Here is a 21,165-nt window from a genome sequence, read left to right as displayed (position 1 = left end):
GGATAAAAGGCATGTTTTATCTATTTTACTTTTTAATCTTTGCGGATTGGCCTTAGAGTGGTAGAATCAACATTTGCTTCAATGTTTGTGAAGGTTTTGTTTTGGTTTTGTGTCGAGGGTAGAAGACAAGACTTTGTCCTTAGGAAACACAGGACCTATCTCTGAGCTACAGCTCTAGCCCAGATGTCTGGCTTGCTAGCCCGTCATCGGCCAAGGGACTGCTGTGTTTGTGTCCTCGCTGTTAGGACACTGCCAGTGAGCATTAGTGTGGCGGTGTCTGAGCCCTGCTCTGCAACTCCTTTGGGAATCCAGCAGATGGAGGAAGGAACTGTTGGCCCCTCTGGTGATTTTGTGTTTAACTCTAAAAACTACGTTTAGCTGGGTGTGGTGGCGCATGCCTTTAGTCCCAGCACTCTGGAGGCAGAGGCAGGAAAATCTCTTAGTTTGAGGCATGCATGGTATCCATTATGGATTTCCAGGACAGTCAAGGTTACATAATGAAGCCCTGTCTCAAAACAAGCAAACAAATGTTTGCTACTATTTTCTTTTGCCGTGATGAAAAATAGTCTCAGAAGCACCTAAAGGAGAAAGTGTATTTGGGCTAAAAGTTCCAAGTTACAGTCCACTTTGGAGGGAAGCCATGAGGGCAGGCGCTTGGGGCAGCTGGTGACATTGCATCCACAAGTAAGAAGTAGAAAATGGTTAACTTTTAAACTAAAAAAAATTAAGTTTTTATTCTATGTGTACGGGTACTTTCTGTTTACCACATGCATGCCCATTGCTTATGAAAGCCAGAAGGAGGGCATTGGGTCTCCTGGGACTGGAGTTCCGGGTGGTCCTGAGCAAGCACGTGGATGCTGGGAATTGACACTTCATCCTCTGGAAGAACAGAAGTGCTCTTAACTTCTAAGCCGTCTCTCCAGGTTTATGCATGTGGGAGGGGGGCGGGGCGGCAAGGGGTACAGTGAGGGTATAGACGGAATAGCTGGTATAGCCAGCCAGCTCCCAAATAACCACACAGAGACATATTAATTATGAATGCTTGGTCGATATCTTAGGCTTGTTACTAACCAGTTTTTACAATTTAAATCAACCCATTTTTTTTTTTTTATCTGTGTTTTACCACGGGTGGCTCCTGGTACCTTTCCTCAGTATGGCATGTTTATCTTGCTTCTTCAAGAATCTGCTGGTGACTCCTCCCTTCCTTATCCCAGTAACACCTCCCTGAACACAGGTCCTGCCTAACCTCTTCTTGTCTAGCTAGCTACTGGGCACTGGGCATTTAGTTCTTTGTTAAACCAATGAGAACAACACATCTTCAAGTGTACAAAAAGGTCACTCCACACAGGGTGACCTTCATATCACGGAACTCTCGTGAAGTTCAGAGGACCGCCTGCAGCGCCCACAGATGGCTGGTTCTCTTCCTCTACCATGTGTGTCCCAGGAGCTGAGCTCAGCGTGTCAGTCTTGGCAGCGCTACCCTTACCCACCTGTCTCACCAGCTCCAAGAGTGATGAATTCTTGTGCTCGCTCGGCTTTCCTTCTTTCCGTCCATCCAACTCAAAAAATGGTGCTGCCCCTTTAGGGTTGTTCTGTCGAACTCAGTACAATCAAGATAATGCCTTGCAGGCAAGTCCTGAGCCTAACTGTAATCTAAGTAATCCCTCATGGGCGTGCCTAGTGGTGCCTCTCCTCGAGATTCTAGATCAAGTTGACAGTAGTAATCCATTTCCCATAGTGTATGTGCCTCTTTATACCATCCCCACCCCAGCGCGGCAGAAGGTTCCAGTTTTTCCACATGCTTGTCAACCTGGTTATTTTCCCCTTTCTGCTCGTAGCCATGTGAGTAGGTGTGAGGTGGTGTCTTGTAACAGTGATGCTCAATGATGCTGAATACCTTTTCACGTGGACGCTGTCTCCCAGGCAACTGTGAGGATGAGCGCCCCCCACAGTTGGGAGAGTTACTGTGCAGAGAAGATGTAGACCTGAGAGCAGAAGTCCTTTCTCTCCACCAGCTCCATGTTTAATGGGGACTGGCACAGAGCTCAGCCAAGGAACGTGAAGCCCCAAACTGTCACCTGGGGAGTGGAGGTGGGGACGGGCATACCTATATGTTCAGGGCAAGCTCTTGGGGATGCCAGCCAACAAGGATTTCACCACAGGTCTTGGAGCCCATTCAGGGATGATGGTCGTAGTAGCTCAGGGTTAAGTCCCATTGCTGTGTTCACCTCGACAAATAAGCTCCTTCCCCAGCCCTCTGGTGTCAATGGGTCTTAGAGAGAGAGGCTCCCGTACCATCCAGATTAGGGCATAGCTTCTCCTTCCTGGGCCCCGGCCTACGAGAGGGGACGATGATACAGGACTCAGAGAAAGGGCTGACTCTCTGGAGAGACCTCAGTGGATGCTTTAGATTCTTAGCCCGTTTTGATTTTTAAAACTTACTGCATTCATTACAATAGAGCAATGTATAGCAGGATAATATGATAGGGTAATTAACAGCAGAACCGACCCGAGTGGGACCTGACAGTCTGGGGAAAGATGGCTGCCTGCGCTGGCCTCCCGCTAAGCAGCTGGGTCTTTACTTCTTTTTTTTTTTTTAATTTATTTATTTATTAAAAATCTTCACCTCCTCCCCTCTTCCCATTTCCCTCTCACTCCCCCCACTCCCTCTCCTCCTCCCTCTCCAGTCCTAAGAGGAGTCAGGGTTTCCTGCCGAGAGGGCTGGTGTGGAGAGAAGAGACTGCCCTGCCCTGGGAAATGGGACGTAGAAGTGACTGTTCCAGGAAGACAGCAGATCTGATGGAAGTGTGTCTAGGTCCAGGCCCAGGGTGGCTGGTAGGGTTTGTGGGAAGTAGAGAGGTCGTGAGAAGACCCTGCTAATTCCTCATCAGAGATCCCCACCCTCAAGGCTGTGGTCAGGCCAAGACATTCCACTCTTCTTGGGCCGTCCTTCCTTCCCATGGCGGGCCATGGATCTGAGGCTGCGTGTGCTAGCTCTTGGACACATGTTCTCTGACAGATGGGCCCACCATCTGTCTGGTGGGGATGTCCTTCCCAGCCTCTCCCAGGTCCTCTCTGGGGTGGGCCAAGACCACCTGCCACATTGCAATGTCCAGCTGCTCAGGGTCCCCTCCGAAGGCCAGGATGACCTCCTACGTCACTGACTTGTGAACTCAACTGCTGAGGTTATACAACTGGTGGCAGGGCTGGGTCAGGGACAGGTGTCTCTTTCTCTCCCTCTGAATTATCTGAACTTTCTATCCTGTTTTTGCTCTTTTCCTCTACATCCTCTTCCCCCCTTTTTTCTCCTTAGGTGGGAGGTGTTTTTGAGACCTACCACTGTATAGCTTCGGCTAACCTTAAATTCACTCTGTAGTATAGTCAGGCTTTCAACTAAAAAATCCTCCTGCCTCAGTGCTGAAATTACAGGTGTGCTTCACCATTCCTGGTGTTCCTGCAGGTTTCTTCTGGTCAAGATTCCTTTTACTAGCTTGACATACTTTGGGAGTTCTCTCTCTAGGAGCGTTTTCCTGCCTCCCACACCCATCACCCCAGACGTTCTTCATTCTGCTTAGCCATCCCTCTGCTCCTAAAGAAATACATAATAAATAACTCTTGAAAATAAACAAGAAATGAGAAATAAAAGCAAGTGGGTCTGAGGCCTGTCCGTGTAAATTTGAATCTCAGCCACTTGAGCTTGAATAACTCACCAGCCCTGCCCATCTGTAGCATGGAGGGGACAACACTAACTGCATAAAACTGTGTGGGGATGTCACGCGGGGATGCAAACGCAGCTGGGGCTTCCATATCTCTGTCTGTGTGAATACTTCTGCTGATGCGGCAGAGTGGGTACTGCGGATAGCACTGCAGGAGTCAAAGGAAGAAAGAGCTAATGGTTGCTCTGTGTGTATCGGTGTGAACTGGATAATAATAACCGTCCTGGATGCAGCGTGTGGCTGCAGTGACCTTTCCCGTGGGACAGGAGGGAAACTGTTTCTCTTGGCTCCAACACCCTCCGAAACTCCACTTCCATGCTAGGGTACTCTGCCAGCATCTCCTCCGGCGAGGGCCTTGATGGAGTGATGGCCTGGGGTGAACAGCGCGGAGGAGACAGGAGTGAGCAAACACAGGACGGACACTGTGTGACCAACCCTTAGGCGTGGAATTAAAAATGGCCCTTCCCAGGAGAGAAGGGAGAATTTGTGCTTTTGGAGGCTAGGGAATGTGGAGATGATAGAGGTTTGAAGACCCCACTGGGCAGGAGGTGTGTGCCTCAGAATTACTGAGAGCTCTTCTCTCTTTTTTAAAATTGTTGAATTGGGTTCCATTTTATAGCCTTGACTGACCTGGAAATTTATTAGGTAGTCTAGTCTGGCCTTTAACCTCTTTCTTGCCTCTCTCTCTCCTGAATTACATACCTGGCTATTTATTTATTTATTTATTTATTTATTTATTTATTTATTTATTATGTATACAATATTCTGTCTGTGTGTATGTCTGCAGGCCAGAAGAGGACACCAGACTCCATTACAGATGGTTGTGAGCCACCATGTGGTTGCTGGGAATTGAACTCAGGACCTTTGGAAGAGCAGGCAGTGCTCTTAACTACTGAGCCATCTCTCCAGCCCCCCTGGCTAATTTTTTTTTAAGGAACCAGAGGTGGTAACACACTGGTCATACCAGCACTTGGGAGGCTGAGGCAATGTCGGCTTTTTGCATTGAGTGTTTCCCTGGGCTTGACAGAGGGTCTCAGCCAGCCTTTGGTGGCCTAGCCTGTAAGAGATATTTCCCAGCATCCCCCTGGGCCTGGCTCAGTGCCATAAGCAAGTGGCTTGGGCAGTCATCACCCCTACATCTGTATGTATGTATGTATGTATGTATGTATGTATGTATGTATTATGTATGTATTATGTATGTATGTATTTATTTATTTGGTTTTTCAAGACAGGGTTTCTCTGTGGCTTTAGAGCCTGTCCTGGAACTAGCTCTGTAGACCAGGCTGGTCTCGAACTCACAGAGATCCGCCTGCCTCTGCCTTCCAAGTGCGCCACCACCGCCTGGCCACCTCACTCTTGATATCTCCTCCAATCCCGAATTCTCTCCTAGCTATGACAGTCACTCTAGGGTGTCTGCCTTGATAGACAGTCTATGGATGTGCTGCTAACCAGGACAGCCACTAGTGCATATGTGATTGATATTTTTATTTATTTAGTTAGTTTTTTTCAAGACAGGGTTTCTCTGTGGCTTTGGAGCCTGTCCTGGAACTAGCTTTTGTAGACCAGGCTGGTCTCGAACTCACAGAGATCCGCCTGCCTCTGCCTCCTGAGTGCTGGGATTAAAGGCGTGCGCCACCATCGCCCAGCACCCCTACATCTGTTAATGGATGGTTTGAGTGACATTTTTTTCAGCTCTTTTTTTTTTTTTTATTTAGAAAGTAGGTAGTGTGACCCACAGTTGTAAGGAGAGGTGGGCTTTCTCTGAATGCATGAGCTGACATCACAGGAGTCCCTGCTTGCTTGTGCATCTACCACACCCCTAAACCTAATTCCTTATGATTCAGGCTGACCTTGCTGAAGATGACCGTGAACTTTTTTTTTCCAGACAAGGTTTCTTTGTGTAGCCCTCGCTGTCCTGAAGCTTGCTCTGTAGACTACCTGCCTCTGCCTCCCAAGTGTTGGGATTAAAGGCATCCACCATCACTGCTGAGCAGACTCCAAACTTCTTTTTTTTTTTAAAGATTTATTTATTATGTATACAACTTTCTGCCTCCATTTATACCCACACACCAGAGGACGGCGCCAGATCTCTTTACAGTGGTTTGGAGCCACCATGTGGTTGCTGGGAATTGAACTCAGGACCTCTGGAAGAGCAGACAGTGCTCTTAACCACTGAGCCATCTCTCCATCCCTCCAAACTTCTTTTTAAAGGAAGTTTGAACTTCAATTTAAAATATATATCATATATTTATTTTTTAAATGTAAATTACATTTATTTATTTGTGTGGATGTTTGTGGGTGGATGTGGGCATGCCACAGTGTACATGATTAGGTCAGAGGATAACTCCACTCCCTCCAAGTGGGTCCTGGGACTTGAATTCAGGTCTTCAGTTTTCACAGCTAGTAGCCCCTCAACCTGATGACCCACTTTTGTGATCTGTTTATTTGATTGGTTGGTTCGTTGGTTGATTTGTAGTGTGTAGGTACACACATGCTATAACGTGTATGCGGAAGTCAGAGGACAAGTGGTTTTCTCTTTCCACCTTTACAGCTCCGGTTGTTAGGCTGTGAGAAAAATGCTCCTACCTACATAGCTGTCTGGAGATCTGATGACTTTGAACTTCTGATCCTCCTGCTTCTACCTCCACAATGTTAGAACTGTAGGCATGAACCACCACACTTGGTTTATGTAGTGCTGGGGGGCAGGACTGAACATTGGGCTCCCTGCATGATAGTTGAGTATTCTATTTACTGAGCTATATCATCTCCCCGTGACGTTTGTTGCTTGGAGAAGGGTCTCACTATGTAGCTCTGGCTGATCTGGAACTCAGAGACTTGCCTCTGTCTCCTGACTGCTGCGATTAAAAATAGATACAACTCCTGGCCCTAAGATTTATTTGAACTTATTTGAATCTGTGTGTGCCTTCATGAGAGTCTGCATTCTGTAGAGCACAGAAGAGATTCTAGGCTTCCCATGGAACTAGAGTTATGAGATGTTGGTGCTGGGAACTTTTGCAAGAATGGTGGATGCTCTTAGGGCATTGTGCCACCTCTTCAGATAAGCTTGGGACTTGCAGGCAGCAATCCTCCTTTATGCTGGGATTGCAGGTGTGAGCCGCCACACTCAGATCCTGGACCTTTAAATTTTGTTTCTGTTATTGTTTTAAATTTTTGATGAGTAGGTTTATTTAGGAAAATTAAGTAGAGAATTCCCAAGACTGAGAGGAGTGCCAAGAAAAAAATACCTTTAGTTGAAGAATATGTGTGTGTGTGTATGAGTGTGTGTGTGTGTCCCTAGCACACATGTGGAAGTACGAGAACAATTTCTGAGTGTCATTTCTTTTCTTCCGCCATGGGTCTGGGAATCAGGTCATCAGGCATGGCCTCCTTGGCCCATAAACTTAATCTTCAAGGCATCTTATTGAAGTGTCAATGACATGTGCTTAGGGCCTACGTGGTGATAAGTTTGGGCAAATGTGGGGACCTGTGAAGATATTGCCACCATCAAAATAGTAAGCATCCATCACTATCCAAGAGGTTGGCTTTTTTTTTTCCCCTCAGTGTTAATGACAAGACCTAGGACCCTGTGCGTGCTAGGCAAGTGCTCTACCGCTAAGGCGCACACGCCCCTAGCCAAGCATTTTCAAACCTAATTTTGTGTTTGGAGTTTTCACCTCATTTTTCTTCCCAAAGAGAGTCTCCTGTGTTTTAAATGCCTTTGGCTCCATAGAATTCCATTGAGAGTAAGATACAGTGTGCCTTGGGAATAAGGAATAACCTGAAGGCACTGCTCGACTTCATTTAGCTCCCCTGTTAGTCTCTGAAGGCGAAACCTGCGTCCCGGAGAGTTGATCTCCTTACCATTCAATTCTCTCCTTTTTTCTGTAGTTTTTGTTTTTTTCAAGGCAGGGTTTCTCTGTGTAGTCCTGGCTGTCCTGGCACTCACTTTGCAGACCAGGCTGGCCTTGAAGTAGGAGATCTGCCTGCATCTCCCTCCCAAGTGCTGGGATTAAAGGTGTGTGCCAATACTGACCAACTACCATTTAGTTCTTCTTCTTCTTTTTTTTTTTAAAGAGACATTTATCGAGAGCTTACAATATGCAGGCAGTTTTTTAAATGTATGTGTGGTGTGCATGTATGTTTGTCTCCCTGCGTGTCGATATTGACAGTCTTCATTGATCACTCTGTCTTGTTTACTCTCACACTGAACCCAGAGTTTGCTGACATGAACTAGTTGAGCTATCCAGGTTGCTTCAGGGTCTGGGTTGCTTCGGGGGACCCTGTGTCCACCTTCCAAGCTACCAAGCTTGCCTGGAAATGACATGGGTTCATCTGAACTCCAATCCTCTCACTTGTACAACTGTTTTGTCCACGGAGTCTTCTCCCCAACCTTCCAGGGAGTTCCCTAGGTGTCTGATATAGACAAATAGCAAGCACCCGAGTGCATTCTCAGGGTGCCCTTTTGCGGGAATGACAGGAGCCAGAATATCAGTAGATCACATGGCACACGGAGGGAAATGAGGACGGCAGGAAGCGCAGGCTGAGGTGTGCCGATGGGCGGGGCATCCTTACCCTCATATCATGGTCAGGGAAGATGTCACAAGACCAAGTCGTCCATCTCCACCCAGGCCGAGACCATTCTAGACACTGTCAGGAACATGGAGAAGGTGAGAGTCTGTGGAAGGACGGCAAGCACAAAGCCTAGTGGGCAAGTGGGCCCAGCGTGTCCCAGGAAGCAGCTCAGAGTGGCAGATAGGTGACATCAGAGAGGTGGCTGAGCTGGTATGAGGGTGGATAGATCCTTCGGGTACATCCTGGCCTTTGGAAGGACTTGAACTGTGTGTGTATGTGTGTGTCTGTCTGTGTGCCTGTATGTGTGTCTGTGTAGAGTATGTGTGTCTCTCTGTGTGTATATGTGTGTCTGTGTGCCTGTATGTGTGTCTGTGTAGAGTATGTGTGTCTCTCTGTGTGTATATGTGTGTCTGTGCATCTGTGTGTATGTGTGTATGCGTGTGCATCTGTGTGTGTCTGTATGTGTTTGCCTGTGTGCCTGTATGTGTGTCTCTGTAGAGTGTGTGTTTCTCTGTGTGTATGTGTGTATGCGTGTGCATCTGTGTGTCTATATGTGTGTATGTGTATATGTGTGTATATGTGTGCCTGTATGTGTGCATGTGTGTGTGTATGTGTGTCTGTGTAGAGTGTGTCTGTATGTGTGTGTGCGCGCGCCTGTGTCTGTGTAGAGTGTGTATGTGTGTCTGTGTGTGTTCTATATGTGTGTCTGTGTAGAGTATGTGTTTGTCTCTGTGTGTGTTTGTGTGTCTGTGTGTGTCTGTATGTGTGTCTGTGTGCCTGTATGTGTGTATGTGTGTGTGCATCTGTGTATGTCTATGTGCCTGTCTGTCTTTTGTAGGTTCCTTGTTGTACACTGGGTAAGAGCTCTGCCACTGTCCCCAGCTTTCTTCACCGCTTGTTTTTCCCCCTCAAGAAACTCTGTCTGATGTGGCTTAAGCTGGTGTTCCTGGCAGAAGCAATCCTCCTGCCTCTCAGCCTCTCCCTAGTAGCTGAGACTCCAACCCTCCCGCCACACCTGGCAGAACTGGGACTCTTCCTCTGAGGAGGACGGGAAGCCAGGACAGCACTTTTTGGATTTTAGTAGACGTGTCAGCTGCTGAGCCGAGAATAGCCTGAAGCAGGAAGCCAGGGGGAGGGGATTAATAATCCAGGCCAGCGCGTGATGGTTTGGACCCCAGGACTGAGGAGGGGAAAAGAGGCCTAGTCCTATCACAGTGGAACAGCGATAGACTTGGTCATTCCTGCACTGATTTCATTCATCTGGTGCCAAACACTGGCGACGTTAACATGCTTGTTGTAAATCTCATTGTGTAGCCCAGGCTGACCTGTAATTCCTGATCCTCCTGCTTCAGCTTCTTAAGTGCTGGGTTGCAGGCCTGTGCCCCCCATTCCCAGCTCTGGAGGTGCAGACTGGAGTGGGAGCAGCTGAAACTTGAGTGTATTCTTCCCCTCTGGGGTGCTGAGAATAACGGGCTCAGATAACTGATGAGCAGCCAAGGCATGAGAGAGAGGATAGTCCAGGAACTATTTCCCAGATGCTCCCCGAGGTTCCTAACATCTCCTGCTGTGCTGGCTAGCTCTCTGTCAACTTGACACATGCTAAGATGAACTACAGGCAAGCCTGGGGACATTTTCTTCATTAGTGATTGACGTGAGGCCCAGCCCATTGTGGGCGGTGCCACCCCTAGTCTGGTGGTCCTAGGTTCTGTAAGAAAGCAGACTAAGAGAAACCCTGTCTTGAAAAACAAACAACAACAATAACAAAAACCACAAACAAACAACCAAGAAAGCAGGCTAAGCAAGTCATGATGAACAAGCACTCCTCCACGGCTTCGACATCAGCTCCTACCTCCAGCTTCCTGCCCTGTTTCAGTGTCTGTCCTGATTTCCTTTGATGATAGCTGTGATGTGGAAGTATAAGTCAAATAAACCCTTTCCTCTCCATGTGGCTTTGGTCCTGGTGTTCCAATGCAGCGTAGTTACCCTGCCCAAGACACCTACCTTCCCTGTCACTCCGCTGTCCCACCACCAACTCGGAGACTCACCACCATGTCTCCAGGCTTGGATTGGCCTGTGGCTTTCAGGAACCTCTTCTCGGTCACCCCAACTTATCCCTGGCCTTCGTCTCTGAACTCTCATCACTTCTTTAGGCTGAGAATGTGTTCTCCCTCCTGAGGAAGAGATTGACTGAGCTACGGTAGACTTGTCCGCCCACCCCTCATCCTGCCTTAAACAAACAAACAAATAAATGGCTGGGTTTTCTGTGTAGCCCAGGTTGGACTCAAACTTGAGGCAATCTTCCTACACTGGGCTCTTAAGTGCTGGGATGATAGGCATGGCCCCCATGCCTGGTCAGAGTCCTTGTTCAGCTGGTATTAAGCTCAGCATCCCAAGGCAGTAGAAATTTGTGTGGTCAAATATAGAAGAAAGACTTTAAACTAGACTGAGTTGGACTAGAAGGCGACTCGGCAGAGGTCCATGGAGGAAAGTGACTTGCTGTGGTCCCACAGCCCCTTTGTGGAGCTGCAAGTTCAAGCCTAGCTCCCTAAACCCCAGGTCTGTTGTTCTTTTTCTGACTTAGGCCTCTTGTTTCATAGCTGCAGCACAATCACCTTGAGTTAGACACAGAGTAGAACTGGCCATTCATTGGAATGCCAAAAGCACCTATGGAATCTATTTCTCTCAAGGCTTTGAGAAGAGACATCTTTCAGGACTGAAATTTATAGGTGTAGACTAGCTCACAGAGTGCCCGGGAGCCTGATTCTCTACTCCTTCCTTCCTTCCTTGGACACAGACAAGTCAGAGTTCTCAGGCCAGCACATCTTCCTGGCAGTTGAGGACTCTTAATTTGGACTTGGCCATGGGAAAAGGTCAGCTTGGGGGCCAGTCTGGCTTTGGCCAAGTTCTCTAGTTACAGCCCAGGTGGCAGGCAGCCTGTTTGCCTCACCTGCCCCTGCAACAGCAGCTTCCTCACATGGCCACTCCAGCCTCAGCTGACAGGGCAGGCCTCCGCTATGCCCTCTGGCTTAGATGTAGAGCAAAGAGGTAATAGGTTTCTTTACTTCAGTTTTCCCTTTCCCTCCTTCCCCCCCCCTCCCTCCCTCCCTTCCTCCCTCCCTTTCTCCTTTTTTGAGACAGGGTTTCTCTGTACAGCCCTGGCTGTCCTGGAACTAGCTCTATAGACCAAGCTGTCCTTGAACTCACAGAGGTCCACCTGCCTCAGCCTCCCAAGTGCTGGGATTAAAGGTGTGCACCACCACCACCCAGCCATCTGATGTTCTTTGTTTTTTCCTTTTATCCTACCCAGTGGCCACGGTTCCACTGAGGTTCACATGCTCCCCAGGCCTGAATTCAACCCTCATCCTCAAACACAACTGTTTGCAGCATACACTGCTCCGTTATGTAGACATATGTCCCCTAACCTAGGTGCTGAGTTCTGATAAGAGGACGGAGGCAGGAGAATCAAGGATGGACATTTCCTATCCAGCCAGGGCTAGATAGCAATACCATTCCCCCAAAAAGCAAACAAATACACACATAAAGGAAAATGACAACTATAAAACGAGGCTGAGGATGTAGCTTACGTGGCAGAGGGCTTCCCCAGCATACACAATGCTCTAGGCTTGGTTTCCAAGTCGCCTGTGTTTGTTTTTGTTTTTGTGAGGCCAGATTGGAACAAAGTCCTTGTGCCTGCTACGTAAACCTCACCACTAAACTACTTCTCCTGGGAGCTCTTTCTGTATGAAGAGGCAGGACTCCTCCCTGGCAACTCTGAGAGTCTCAGTACGACACCTCCCATACCGCTGGTTGCCCACTGGTACGGGAGAATTGTTTCAAATAAACGCTGATTGGCCAGGCAGGAAGTATAGGTGGGAAAACCAGACAGGAAATAGAAATGATGTAATAAGAACAGGAGATTCTGGGAAGGAGGAAGTTGATTCCTCCCATTCCTGCCCAGACCACCGAAGCAGCAGGATGTGATCTGCCCCCACTGAAAAGAGGTACTGAGCCACATGGCTAACATAGATCAGAAAAATGGGTGAATCAAGATGTGAGTTAGCCAGTGAGAAGCTAGAGCTAATGGGCCAATCAGCTTATAATTTATGGAGACCTATGTGTGATTTTCTTTGGGGCTAAACAGTTGTGGGGTACTTGGAGGGATAAAAAACCCCAACAACAAGCAGGCCCCATTCATGTTACAGCCCACCAACCATCTTTAAGGTCCTCCTTATTCCCAGAGGCAGCATAAACTATAATAGTCTCCTGGGCCAGGTACTCCTCACACAGAAAGCCCGGGAGGGGCCACCATGTTTAAGCAGCCACTGTGGGATAAGGAGCTTGGACAGAGTGGCAGTGGTCCATGTGTCCTGATTCTATTCTTGTCAAATCACCTATTTGTTCAGTAAGACTGATGTCTCCTCTCACTCCTGGGATGTCCCTGTGCTCAAAGAGGGCGGGAGAGAATGAACTGCAGAGCCTTCTTTCCAAGCCCTACCCAAGGTGGGCAGAACGAGGAGCCCACTCTCAAACACTCCTAACTGAGAGGTTGTGGGTGTCTCTGCAGGTCGGAACGAGCTGATTGCACGCTACATCAAGCTCCGCACAGGGAAGACCCGCACCAGGAAGCAGGTGAGGCCGGAATGATCACCCCCCACTCACCACACCTACGCCCATGGGGGTAGGAATGGCACCCACTCATCTGGGTTCCTGGGTCCATCCCTTTTCTAGAGAGTCAAACTCCCTCTCCAGGGTACTACGGGGAGAAGCACTTTATGCCACCCCTGGGCAGCACTGCCGGGCTCACGGTGAACTGGGCCAGGCAGGAGTGAGCTCCCCACAAGGACTGAGGGTTGGGGACGCATAAGCAGTCTGGAGGTAAGGACAGGAATTATCTCTTTCTACAATAGGTCTCCAGCCACATCCAGGTGCTTGCCCGCCGAAAAGCCCGGGAGATCCAGGCCAAACTCAAGGTAAGGAAAACAGTGTCAGCAGAGAGGGAACCCTGGGACTTGGGAGCAGTGGGGCTTTCCAGAAGCTGGGACTCTTTTTCCAGTTGGGAAAGTCAACCCTGTGGGCTCAGGGGTTTCCGCTGTGCTGAGCCTATGTGCTTTTTGCCATTAAGGACAGTCAGGCCTAGCCTGTGGCCTCTCTGTAGATCTGTGTATATGTATACAGGTGGTGGCCTCCTGCTGGGCCCCACCTGGGAGTTAGTGTAGAAGGGCCACACTTAGCATCTCTGCTCCTTCTGTGTTCTCTGAGATGACAATTCCATCCCCTCCCCAGACCCCCTTCAGTGTAAGGTCAGTTGCATGTGGGTCCTCTTAGGAAGACAGTCCTCCGGACCCTGGGCCCAGGGCCTTCTGGGGAGCACTAGGAGGGAGTGAATTCTCTATCAGGGAGTTAGTTCTTAATCACTTGGCCTGCCTGGCCACTTGGGAGGAAGGCCTAATGCTTGAACGCTTGGATTAGACCAGTAAATACATCGTTGTTGAAGCAATGAGACTCTTCGTTTTAATTTTCTCAAACAAAATCTCAGTTCAATATGCCTTCCAGTGGGTCATTCTGGTTGTAGCCAGTTTGGCAAAAAGTAGGCCAGAACTCCCCCAGTTTTCACCCCAACTTTTGAGCAGTCTCTCATACCTAAGGAAGAACTCTGTACTGCCTCAGAGCCCAGTTTAAAAGCTGCTGGGCTGGATCACCTCACGCTGTCCTGTCCATCACCTCTTCTTTTGGAAGTGGGTGGTAGTGGTGGTTTTAAGACAGGGTTTCTCTGTGTAGCCCTGGCTGTCCTAGAACTCACTCTGTAGCCCAGGCTAGCCTCAGACTCACAGACATCCACCTGCCTCTGCCTCTTGAGTGCTGGGATTAAAGGTGTGTACCACCACCATCGGACCTGTCTATCACCTCTTACATGGCGTGGCCCAGAGGTTGAACCACAGACCTCTGCCTCCTAAGAAGCCACACCCACTGTTCTTCCTGCCCTCAGCCCAGCTGCCCTCCACACCCCGAAGCTGCCTCAGCACCCCATCCTTTGTTCCCAGGACAGCTGGCTTGCGTGCAGCTGTGATTTTCCCCCCTGGAACACCCCCAACCCTAAAGACCCACTGACTTTTCATGTCCCCTCTCTGGTCTGCCTCTGACTCACCGAGATCCCAGAGGTGACAGCAAGGACTGAATAGCCATGTTATGTTTAGAGTGTCTAGGGAACTGTTCTATTCCTTGGGATGTCTCTACTGTCCATATTTGCTTCATGGAATCACATGTCTGTTTGTAACTTGAGGCTTGAGGACAAGTGGGTCTCCAGTCAGGCATCAAGAGAAGCCACGAACTTCTTAAAGTACCTAAATTGTCGTGTATTTCCATCTCGTCAGAAGCTGGTCTGAGGACTCTGTCCTGCTTTTGAGGCTCCTGGGACCACAGTGGTTAAGCTCTGGGATGGACAGTAGGGTGGGCAGAAATCCTTGGGCTTGTTGTACCCCATCTCTGTTTCATGGTCATGTCCTGCACCCTTCGTGAGCCCCGTTCTGTATTCTCGTCTACATAATGACAGGGTGTTGTGGTAAGGTCCCCTTCAACTGGAAAATACCCGACTCCTGACCCTGCTGTCTGGCCATTTGATGTCATCCTTACGATGTCCTTTCCCCTTCCTCCTGGCTCACATATTGAGGATGTGGTTTCCTGAGCCCTGTCATTTGTTTAGATTAAGGATACAGGAAGGGACACGTGTTGTTGGCATGGAACGGATGGAGCTCTCTGGATGCGGTTGTTAATCTCAGCAGCCGTGAGGATGTGGTCTGCCTGGGAGGGCTGGCCTTGAATGTCTTTTCCTCCTGAAAGTACATGACTTCAGAGTCGGCCTTTGAGAACAAGGCCCTCGCTTAACCGCAGAAGGACAGGGGGTGAGGGTGCCAGTGACAAGTTTCACCCACTCCCTGCTGATGGGGACCATAATACGGCTTCCATGTCCTGCATTGTTGAGTACTGACTGTTGGCACATCCTAACACTTTCACACTGCCCGTTTGGCTGGCATGACCCTCGCTGTACCAGCCTGCTGTGTCTTAGTCATTTTTACTGTGATGATGGAAAAATTCCTCAGACTGAGTAGTTATTTATAAAAAAAAAACTAGTCGTGATTGTATGTGCCTGTAGTCTCATCTGGAGGCTGAGGCAGGAAGATCACTCATCCCATGTGTCTGAGAACAGCCTACATGGCAGCCTCTGTCTTTAAAAAGAGGGGAGCTGGGCACGATGGCGCCTGTGTACAATCTCAGTTACTTGGGAGGATCCAAGATCAAGGCCAGCCTGAGCATTCCAGTGAGACCCTATCTCAAAATTTTAAACAAAAAGAGGTTGGTGCTATATAGTTCAGGGGTAGGGTTCTATAGTGTGTGTAAGGTCCCGAGTTCAATCCTCAGTACCCTGAAGACAAGAGCTAGGGGCTGTGAAGAGAGCTACTGCTGTGGTAGAGTGGGTGCCTAGCATGCGCAAAGGTCCTAGGTCCAGACTCTGTACAGAAAGAAAAATAAAAGAGAAAAGTTTAACGAATAGATGCTGATGGGACTGGATAGATGGACCAGCGGTTAATTGCTGTGATTACCATAGTAAGTAGCTCATAACCATCTGTAACTCTTCTTGCTTCTGTAGGCACCAGGCATGTGCATACTACAATACATACATCATACATGCAGGCAAAACACTTACACACATAAAACAAATAATTAATAGAAAAAATAATAAATGCTTCTGCAGCCCACAGTCTGAGGACACAGCTGTAGCATCTATCCAGTATCTGTGAGGGCCTTCTTGGGGAATTAAAACTTGGGGAAGGGTACCACTACCCAGAGAAGAAGCTAGCAATAGTCAGCCTTCCTTTTCTTGTAGACCATGAATGCCATCATGGGGACTCACGCTCGTGACTTTGCTTACTTACCTTCCACAGGTCTCATCTCTAAATAGCCATCAACCTGTGAGCTTAGGGGAACACTTCTGAGCCACAGCATGGACCACTGCCTTAAGGCTAAATTCTCTGAGCCCCATTTCTTCACCTTCTAAGAGGGATCCTCCTGAGCCTCTGCCCTCCTAGGGGTCAAAGTGCACTAGCATTTCTCAGGACTACACAGCATACTGCCTCAGAGTTGCTGTGTGGACTGAGGGAGACTGCCCTGTAGACTTTTAAGCTACCGAGGTAGCTGCCAGTCTTAAGTTTTGTCTTTCCCAAGGCTGACTTGGTTCTACCACATTCTCGGTTACTGTGAAATACTGACTCATAGTCTCCATTTTATAATGATTGTAACTGGGCTGTGGGTTCAATGGTAGAGCACATGCTTGAAGCTTGGGGTTCCATCCCCAGCACTAAAAAGAGACAGGAGAGAGAGGGAGGGGTAAAAGGGGGGAGGGAGAGAGGGCAGTCAGACAGTCAGTCTGGCATAGTTTCTAGTCAGTTTTAGGCTTCCACAACAGATGAGGAAACTTAAGAGAGAAGCTGAGCCCCCTGCTCAGTCACCAGTACGTTAGTACATCACAAACTCAAATCTGGTCCCCAGCTCTGGCTACCGGTGCTGGACAGCTTTTCTGACCCCAAGGCCAGATCACCCTCCTTTGAGCCTGGCTGGTGGCCCTGCTAAGGTCCTCCCTTCCCATGTCTTCCCAGGACCAGGCAGCTAAGAACAAGGCCCTGCAGAGCATGGCTGCCATGTCGTCCGCCCAGATCGTCTCCGCTACAGCCTTCCACAATAAAATGGCTCTTGCCCGGGGCCCTGGCTACCCAGCAATCTCAGGGGTAAGTGGGGTAACCCAGAGCAAGAGGCCATCAGAGCTCTCCTCTCACTGTCTCTTCTTCAGAGCTGGGCACAGTGGCCAGTCTCAGTCCCTCTCTTCTGAGCCCTCCCAGAGCTCATTCTAAACCAGGGCTGTTGCTGGAACCTCTGCTTGAGGTCCGTAACAATACAGCAGACTTTAAAGAGATGCAAGAGGCTGCTCTCATTAGCTGGCCAGGTGGCCAGAAGTCCAGCGACTGGAGCTGAATCCTGAGGCTTTGACTAGACTATTCTGTCCTCCATTCACCCTTGACCCTGCTCAGCATCCCAGCAAAGCCCACCTTCTGTGTAGAGAGCTGCTGTCTAGGGACAAACCCGTGCTCAGTTTTTGATTTTGTCAGCCTGATGACCAGTCTCAACCCTGTCCGCATCGCCACACTTGTAGAATGTTCCAGAAACGGTCCTCCTTCCGAAGCTTGTCATATAACCTCTTTAAGATGCCTGACTTGGGGGCTGGAGAGATGGCTCAGTGGTTAAGAGCATTGCCTGCTCTTCCAGAGACCCCGAGTTCAATTCCCAGCAACCACATGGTGGCTCACAACCATCTGTAATGAGGTCTGGTGCCCTCTTCTGGCCTGCAGACATACACACAGACAGAATATTGTACACTCAATAAATAAATAAATATTTTTTAAAAAAAGATGCCTGACTTGCACCATCCTCGCTGGTGGGGAAGGGACATGTCTTGAATTCCACAGCTCTTTCTGCCATCCTATTTCATAGGGAGTCAGAGGGCACTAGTTGGGATGTTAGTTAGGTTGGACGTTAAATGATTGTGTAGGTACTTGGATTGTATCATTTTTGGTATGCAAGGTGGGAGCCATGTACCTTATGCAAGCTAAGCACACGCTCTACCACTGAGCCCCTGGGTAGATTTCTTGACTTTAGGACCTCAGAACCTTACATGTTAAAGAATCCTTTGAGTCTCCATGGGAGGGAGAAAGTTCGGGGTCAGCAAGCTTGGCTTTCCCCTGGGAGCACAGGGGAACACAAAACCTGGCTTTCCCCGGGGAGCACAGGGAAACACACCTTGTTGTAGCTGCTGCCTGTAGTGTCAGCCAGTTAAACAGAGGCCTTGGCTTCCTTCCTTCCTTCCTCCTCTTACACCCGGAGGCCTGCGCGGTCTTTCTCCCTTACAGACTCTTCTCACAATCCTCGTGGGCTTCTGTGCACAGCACAGCCAAGCTGAGTCTATACCTTTTACCTCCACAGTTTTGGCAAGGAGCTTTGCCAGGCCAACCTGGAACATCCCACGAGTGAGTATGGTTTGATTTCCCACCCCTCGCTCCCTGAACTGAATTCAAACCTAGAATTTTAGGAAATGGAGCCTGGCTTTGGGAGATGGAGCAGGGGGAGCAAGATCGGCCTTGACTTTAGGAATAAGGCTTTGCTCCCAGACGTCACTTGCTTAGTCTGCAATGTCCACACTCTGCAATGCCTTTTATTGAAGTGTTCATCTGGACAGGGTAAAGGAGGGGCTCTAAAGCTGATACCCAAAGAGACATCTGCTTGGCCTGGGAGAGGATGTGAGGTGGATTGCCCCAACAGACATGTTGCTTCCATGACTCAAAACCTAAACCTGAGGGAACTGGCAGGGGAGGAGGCTGGACGCCAATGCCTGCTGGGGCCACCAGTGGCCAAGCCTACCCTGCAGCTCTTCCCAGTGGCTGATGCCTTCTCTCTCCTTTCTCCCACAGTGTGAAACCTTTCTCTCAAAACGCGTATACTGTCCAGCCTCCACTGCCTCTTCCAGGTAGGTAGCTGGTACATGATCTGCTTATGTGTCCCGCTCAGTGGCTCTGAGCACCTGGGTCCTGTGAGATGTCGTGATGTCACCTGTCTCTATTTCTTTCCTCTAGTCAGCAGGCCGCAGCCATGCTTCACAGGTGCCGTGGCATTCTGGGGCAATGCCAGGTGCCTTCTTGCTAGTTGTGCTCAGGGCTGGCTGGGACGCAAAACTGGAAGGGAGTGCCTATGTCCCCGGGCCACTCTTGTAGGATGTACGTGCTGGCTCTTCAGGCTTCCCCCTTGGAGAGCTGCCTACTGCCTCTTAGCTGGGAGCCGAGGGACACTGCAAGCCTGATTCCCTCCCTAGCACAGGAGACCCTGATGGCTGGAAAGTGCTGTTGGGCAGTGTGACAGAAGCAGCTTGCTGATTTGGGCCCTCCCTCAGGCCTCAGTGGACCAATTCTGACAATCTCTCAAGAGGCTCCCTCACCCCGTTCCACACTGCAGCCCAGGTCAAACTTTCAACCTTGCGTGGAGAGTGACCAGCTGTGACGTTCTGGTTGTGGGGTCTCAGGCTCTCCTGCCACACCTGGTGTCTGCTCACTGCTTTCTTCACCCCACTGGGAGCATCACTGAGTTGGGTCCAGTCCTCATGTCCTGTCTTCTTTTCTCTTCTCGTCCCTCTGTCCATGTTGATTCAGTCTGTACTCAGATTCTCCTAGTTGTTGCCTGGAATACCGCAGTTGCTTCTTACCTGGCTCCCTGAGATTCTCAAAGCATCTCTCTCACCATGTTATTTCCAGGCTTAAAATGCTCCCTGGCCCCGTGGTGCCCTCATGATGTGATCTGAGCCCTGCAGCAGATCTGCAGGGTTCCTGAGACTCAGCTACTGTGTTCCCTGGTCCTATCCACTGTGCTCCCTACTCTGTCTCTGGACAGTGGCTAGATTGCTCCTCTTGGGCCATGGTTCCTCCTTCCTGGCCCTCCCAAGTTAGGTGCCCTCTGTTTGTCCACCCAGGGCTCAGCAGACCTCTGTCCAGCAGGGATGTTCTTCACTGCTATGTCTGTGTCCCTGCAGCTGGTATCTGCATATCTTTGTGGGTTTTCTTTGCTGTGTACACAGCAGTTCCTAAGTGCTCTGGGGCTGCAGTAAGGAAGGGAAGAAAGATTTGGCAGATGCACTTAAGCATGAGCTGGTGTGTTCAGCGTGGCTGGCCACTCTTCTGGACCGTTCTTTCTTTTCTTGTTGCCTGAGTTCACTGCTTCTGCTCAGGGTACTAGTGTCCACTAGGTTTCCAGAAAACCTGATTCATGAAGACCTTGCCTCTAATGTGGCCCCCTCTGACCCACCCTTCTTCCACAATGAAGAAGGGATAAAAAGCTGTCAAACTCAGTGGTAAAGAGCCTGCTTAGAGTACTGTCATCATCAAAACCACAGTTCTCATCTTAAATGGAATAAGAGTTAGTTTATTCTGAGCCAGGCGATGGTGGCACACGCCTTTAATCACAGCACTCGGGAGGCAGAGGCAGGCGGATCTCTGTGAGTCCGAGACCAGCCTGATCTACAAGAGCTAGTTCCAGGACAGGCTCCAAAGCTGCAGAGAAACCCTGTCTTGAAAAACCATAAATAAACGAGAGAGAGAGAGAGAGAGAGAGAGAGAGAGAGAGAGAGAGAGAGAGAGAGAGAGAGAGATTGTGTATGTGTGTTAGTTTATTGTGAGTGACATTGGCCTGGGAACACAGATTTAGGTTACCTCAAATTCTGTGTTTTTCTGTAGAAACAATTTCACAGGGTTTTCATAGTTTTACTGAACAAAAAAAAAAGTCTTAAATCAAGGCAACTTTAAAGTAAGCTGCTGGGTACACCAGAGAGGCAGGCACAGCGAGATGGGGAGCTCTTCTATAGGTCCAGGATGCTGTGTGATAACATTTCTAGCTCTTGGATTGGCAGATGCTCGTGTTCTGCTGAGTTAATAGCTTCTAAGAGGTTTCTGTTTATTATCCGAGGTGTTAGTTCAGCTACAGAGCGAGTCAAGGCCTGGCTGTCCCAGAAGACTCACTCTAGCCAAGATAAAGTGATTAGCCTCTGAACCTATACATTTCCTGTCTCTCCACAGTACTGAAATTCCAATGGGTCCATCAGTCTCTGCAGACCCAGAAACTCCTTCCAGGAGTTTCTGTTCACAGCCAGGCACAGCTTCTTTTCAGGAATTTTCATTCACATTCCTTGCTCCAGGCAGGGTTCCATCTCCAGTATTACCAGGAAGGGGAAAAAAAAAATTACAAAGCTGACAGCTTCCCAGTCCCATTTAATTCAACCACTGACTTGCCT

General features: G+C 49.1%; 1 protein-coding gene across 2 annotated transcripts in view; it reads left to right on the top strand.

Annotated features, from left to right (window-relative positions):
* Positions 1-21,165, top strand: part of Tead4 (TEA domain transcription factor 4) — a 73,544-nt gene that overhangs the window by 36,436 nt on the left and 15,943 nt on the right. Inside the window, exons 3-7 of one of the 2 annotated variants that reach the window (XM_050121989.1) lie at positions 12,853-12,917; positions 13,196-13,258; positions 16,940-17,068; positions 18,318-18,361; positions 18,803-18,858. In XM_050121989.1, coding sequence (XP_049977946.1) covers positions 12,853-12,917; positions 13,196-13,258; positions 16,940-17,068; positions 18,318-18,361; positions 18,803-18,858 — 357 coding nt within the window. The remainder of the gene's footprint in view (positions 1-12,852; positions 12,918-13,195; positions 13,259-16,939; positions 17,069-18,317; positions 18,362-18,802; positions 18,859-21,165) is intronic. The other variant, XM_050121990.1, reaches the window with a different exon arrangement.

This window comes from Alexandromys fortis, unplaced genomic scaffold (assembly GCF_014885135.2).
Source record: "Alexandromys fortis isolate MF-2015 unplaced genomic scaffold, M_Fortis_MF-2015_v1.1 scaffold_208, whole genome shotgun sequence".
Lineage (NCBI taxonomy): Eukaryota > Metazoa > Chordata > Mammalia > Rodentia > Cricetidae > Alexandromys > Alexandromys fortis.
The sequence above is the reverse complement of the archived record's forward strand: the minus strand, read 5'-3'. Positions and strand labels throughout refer to the sequence as shown.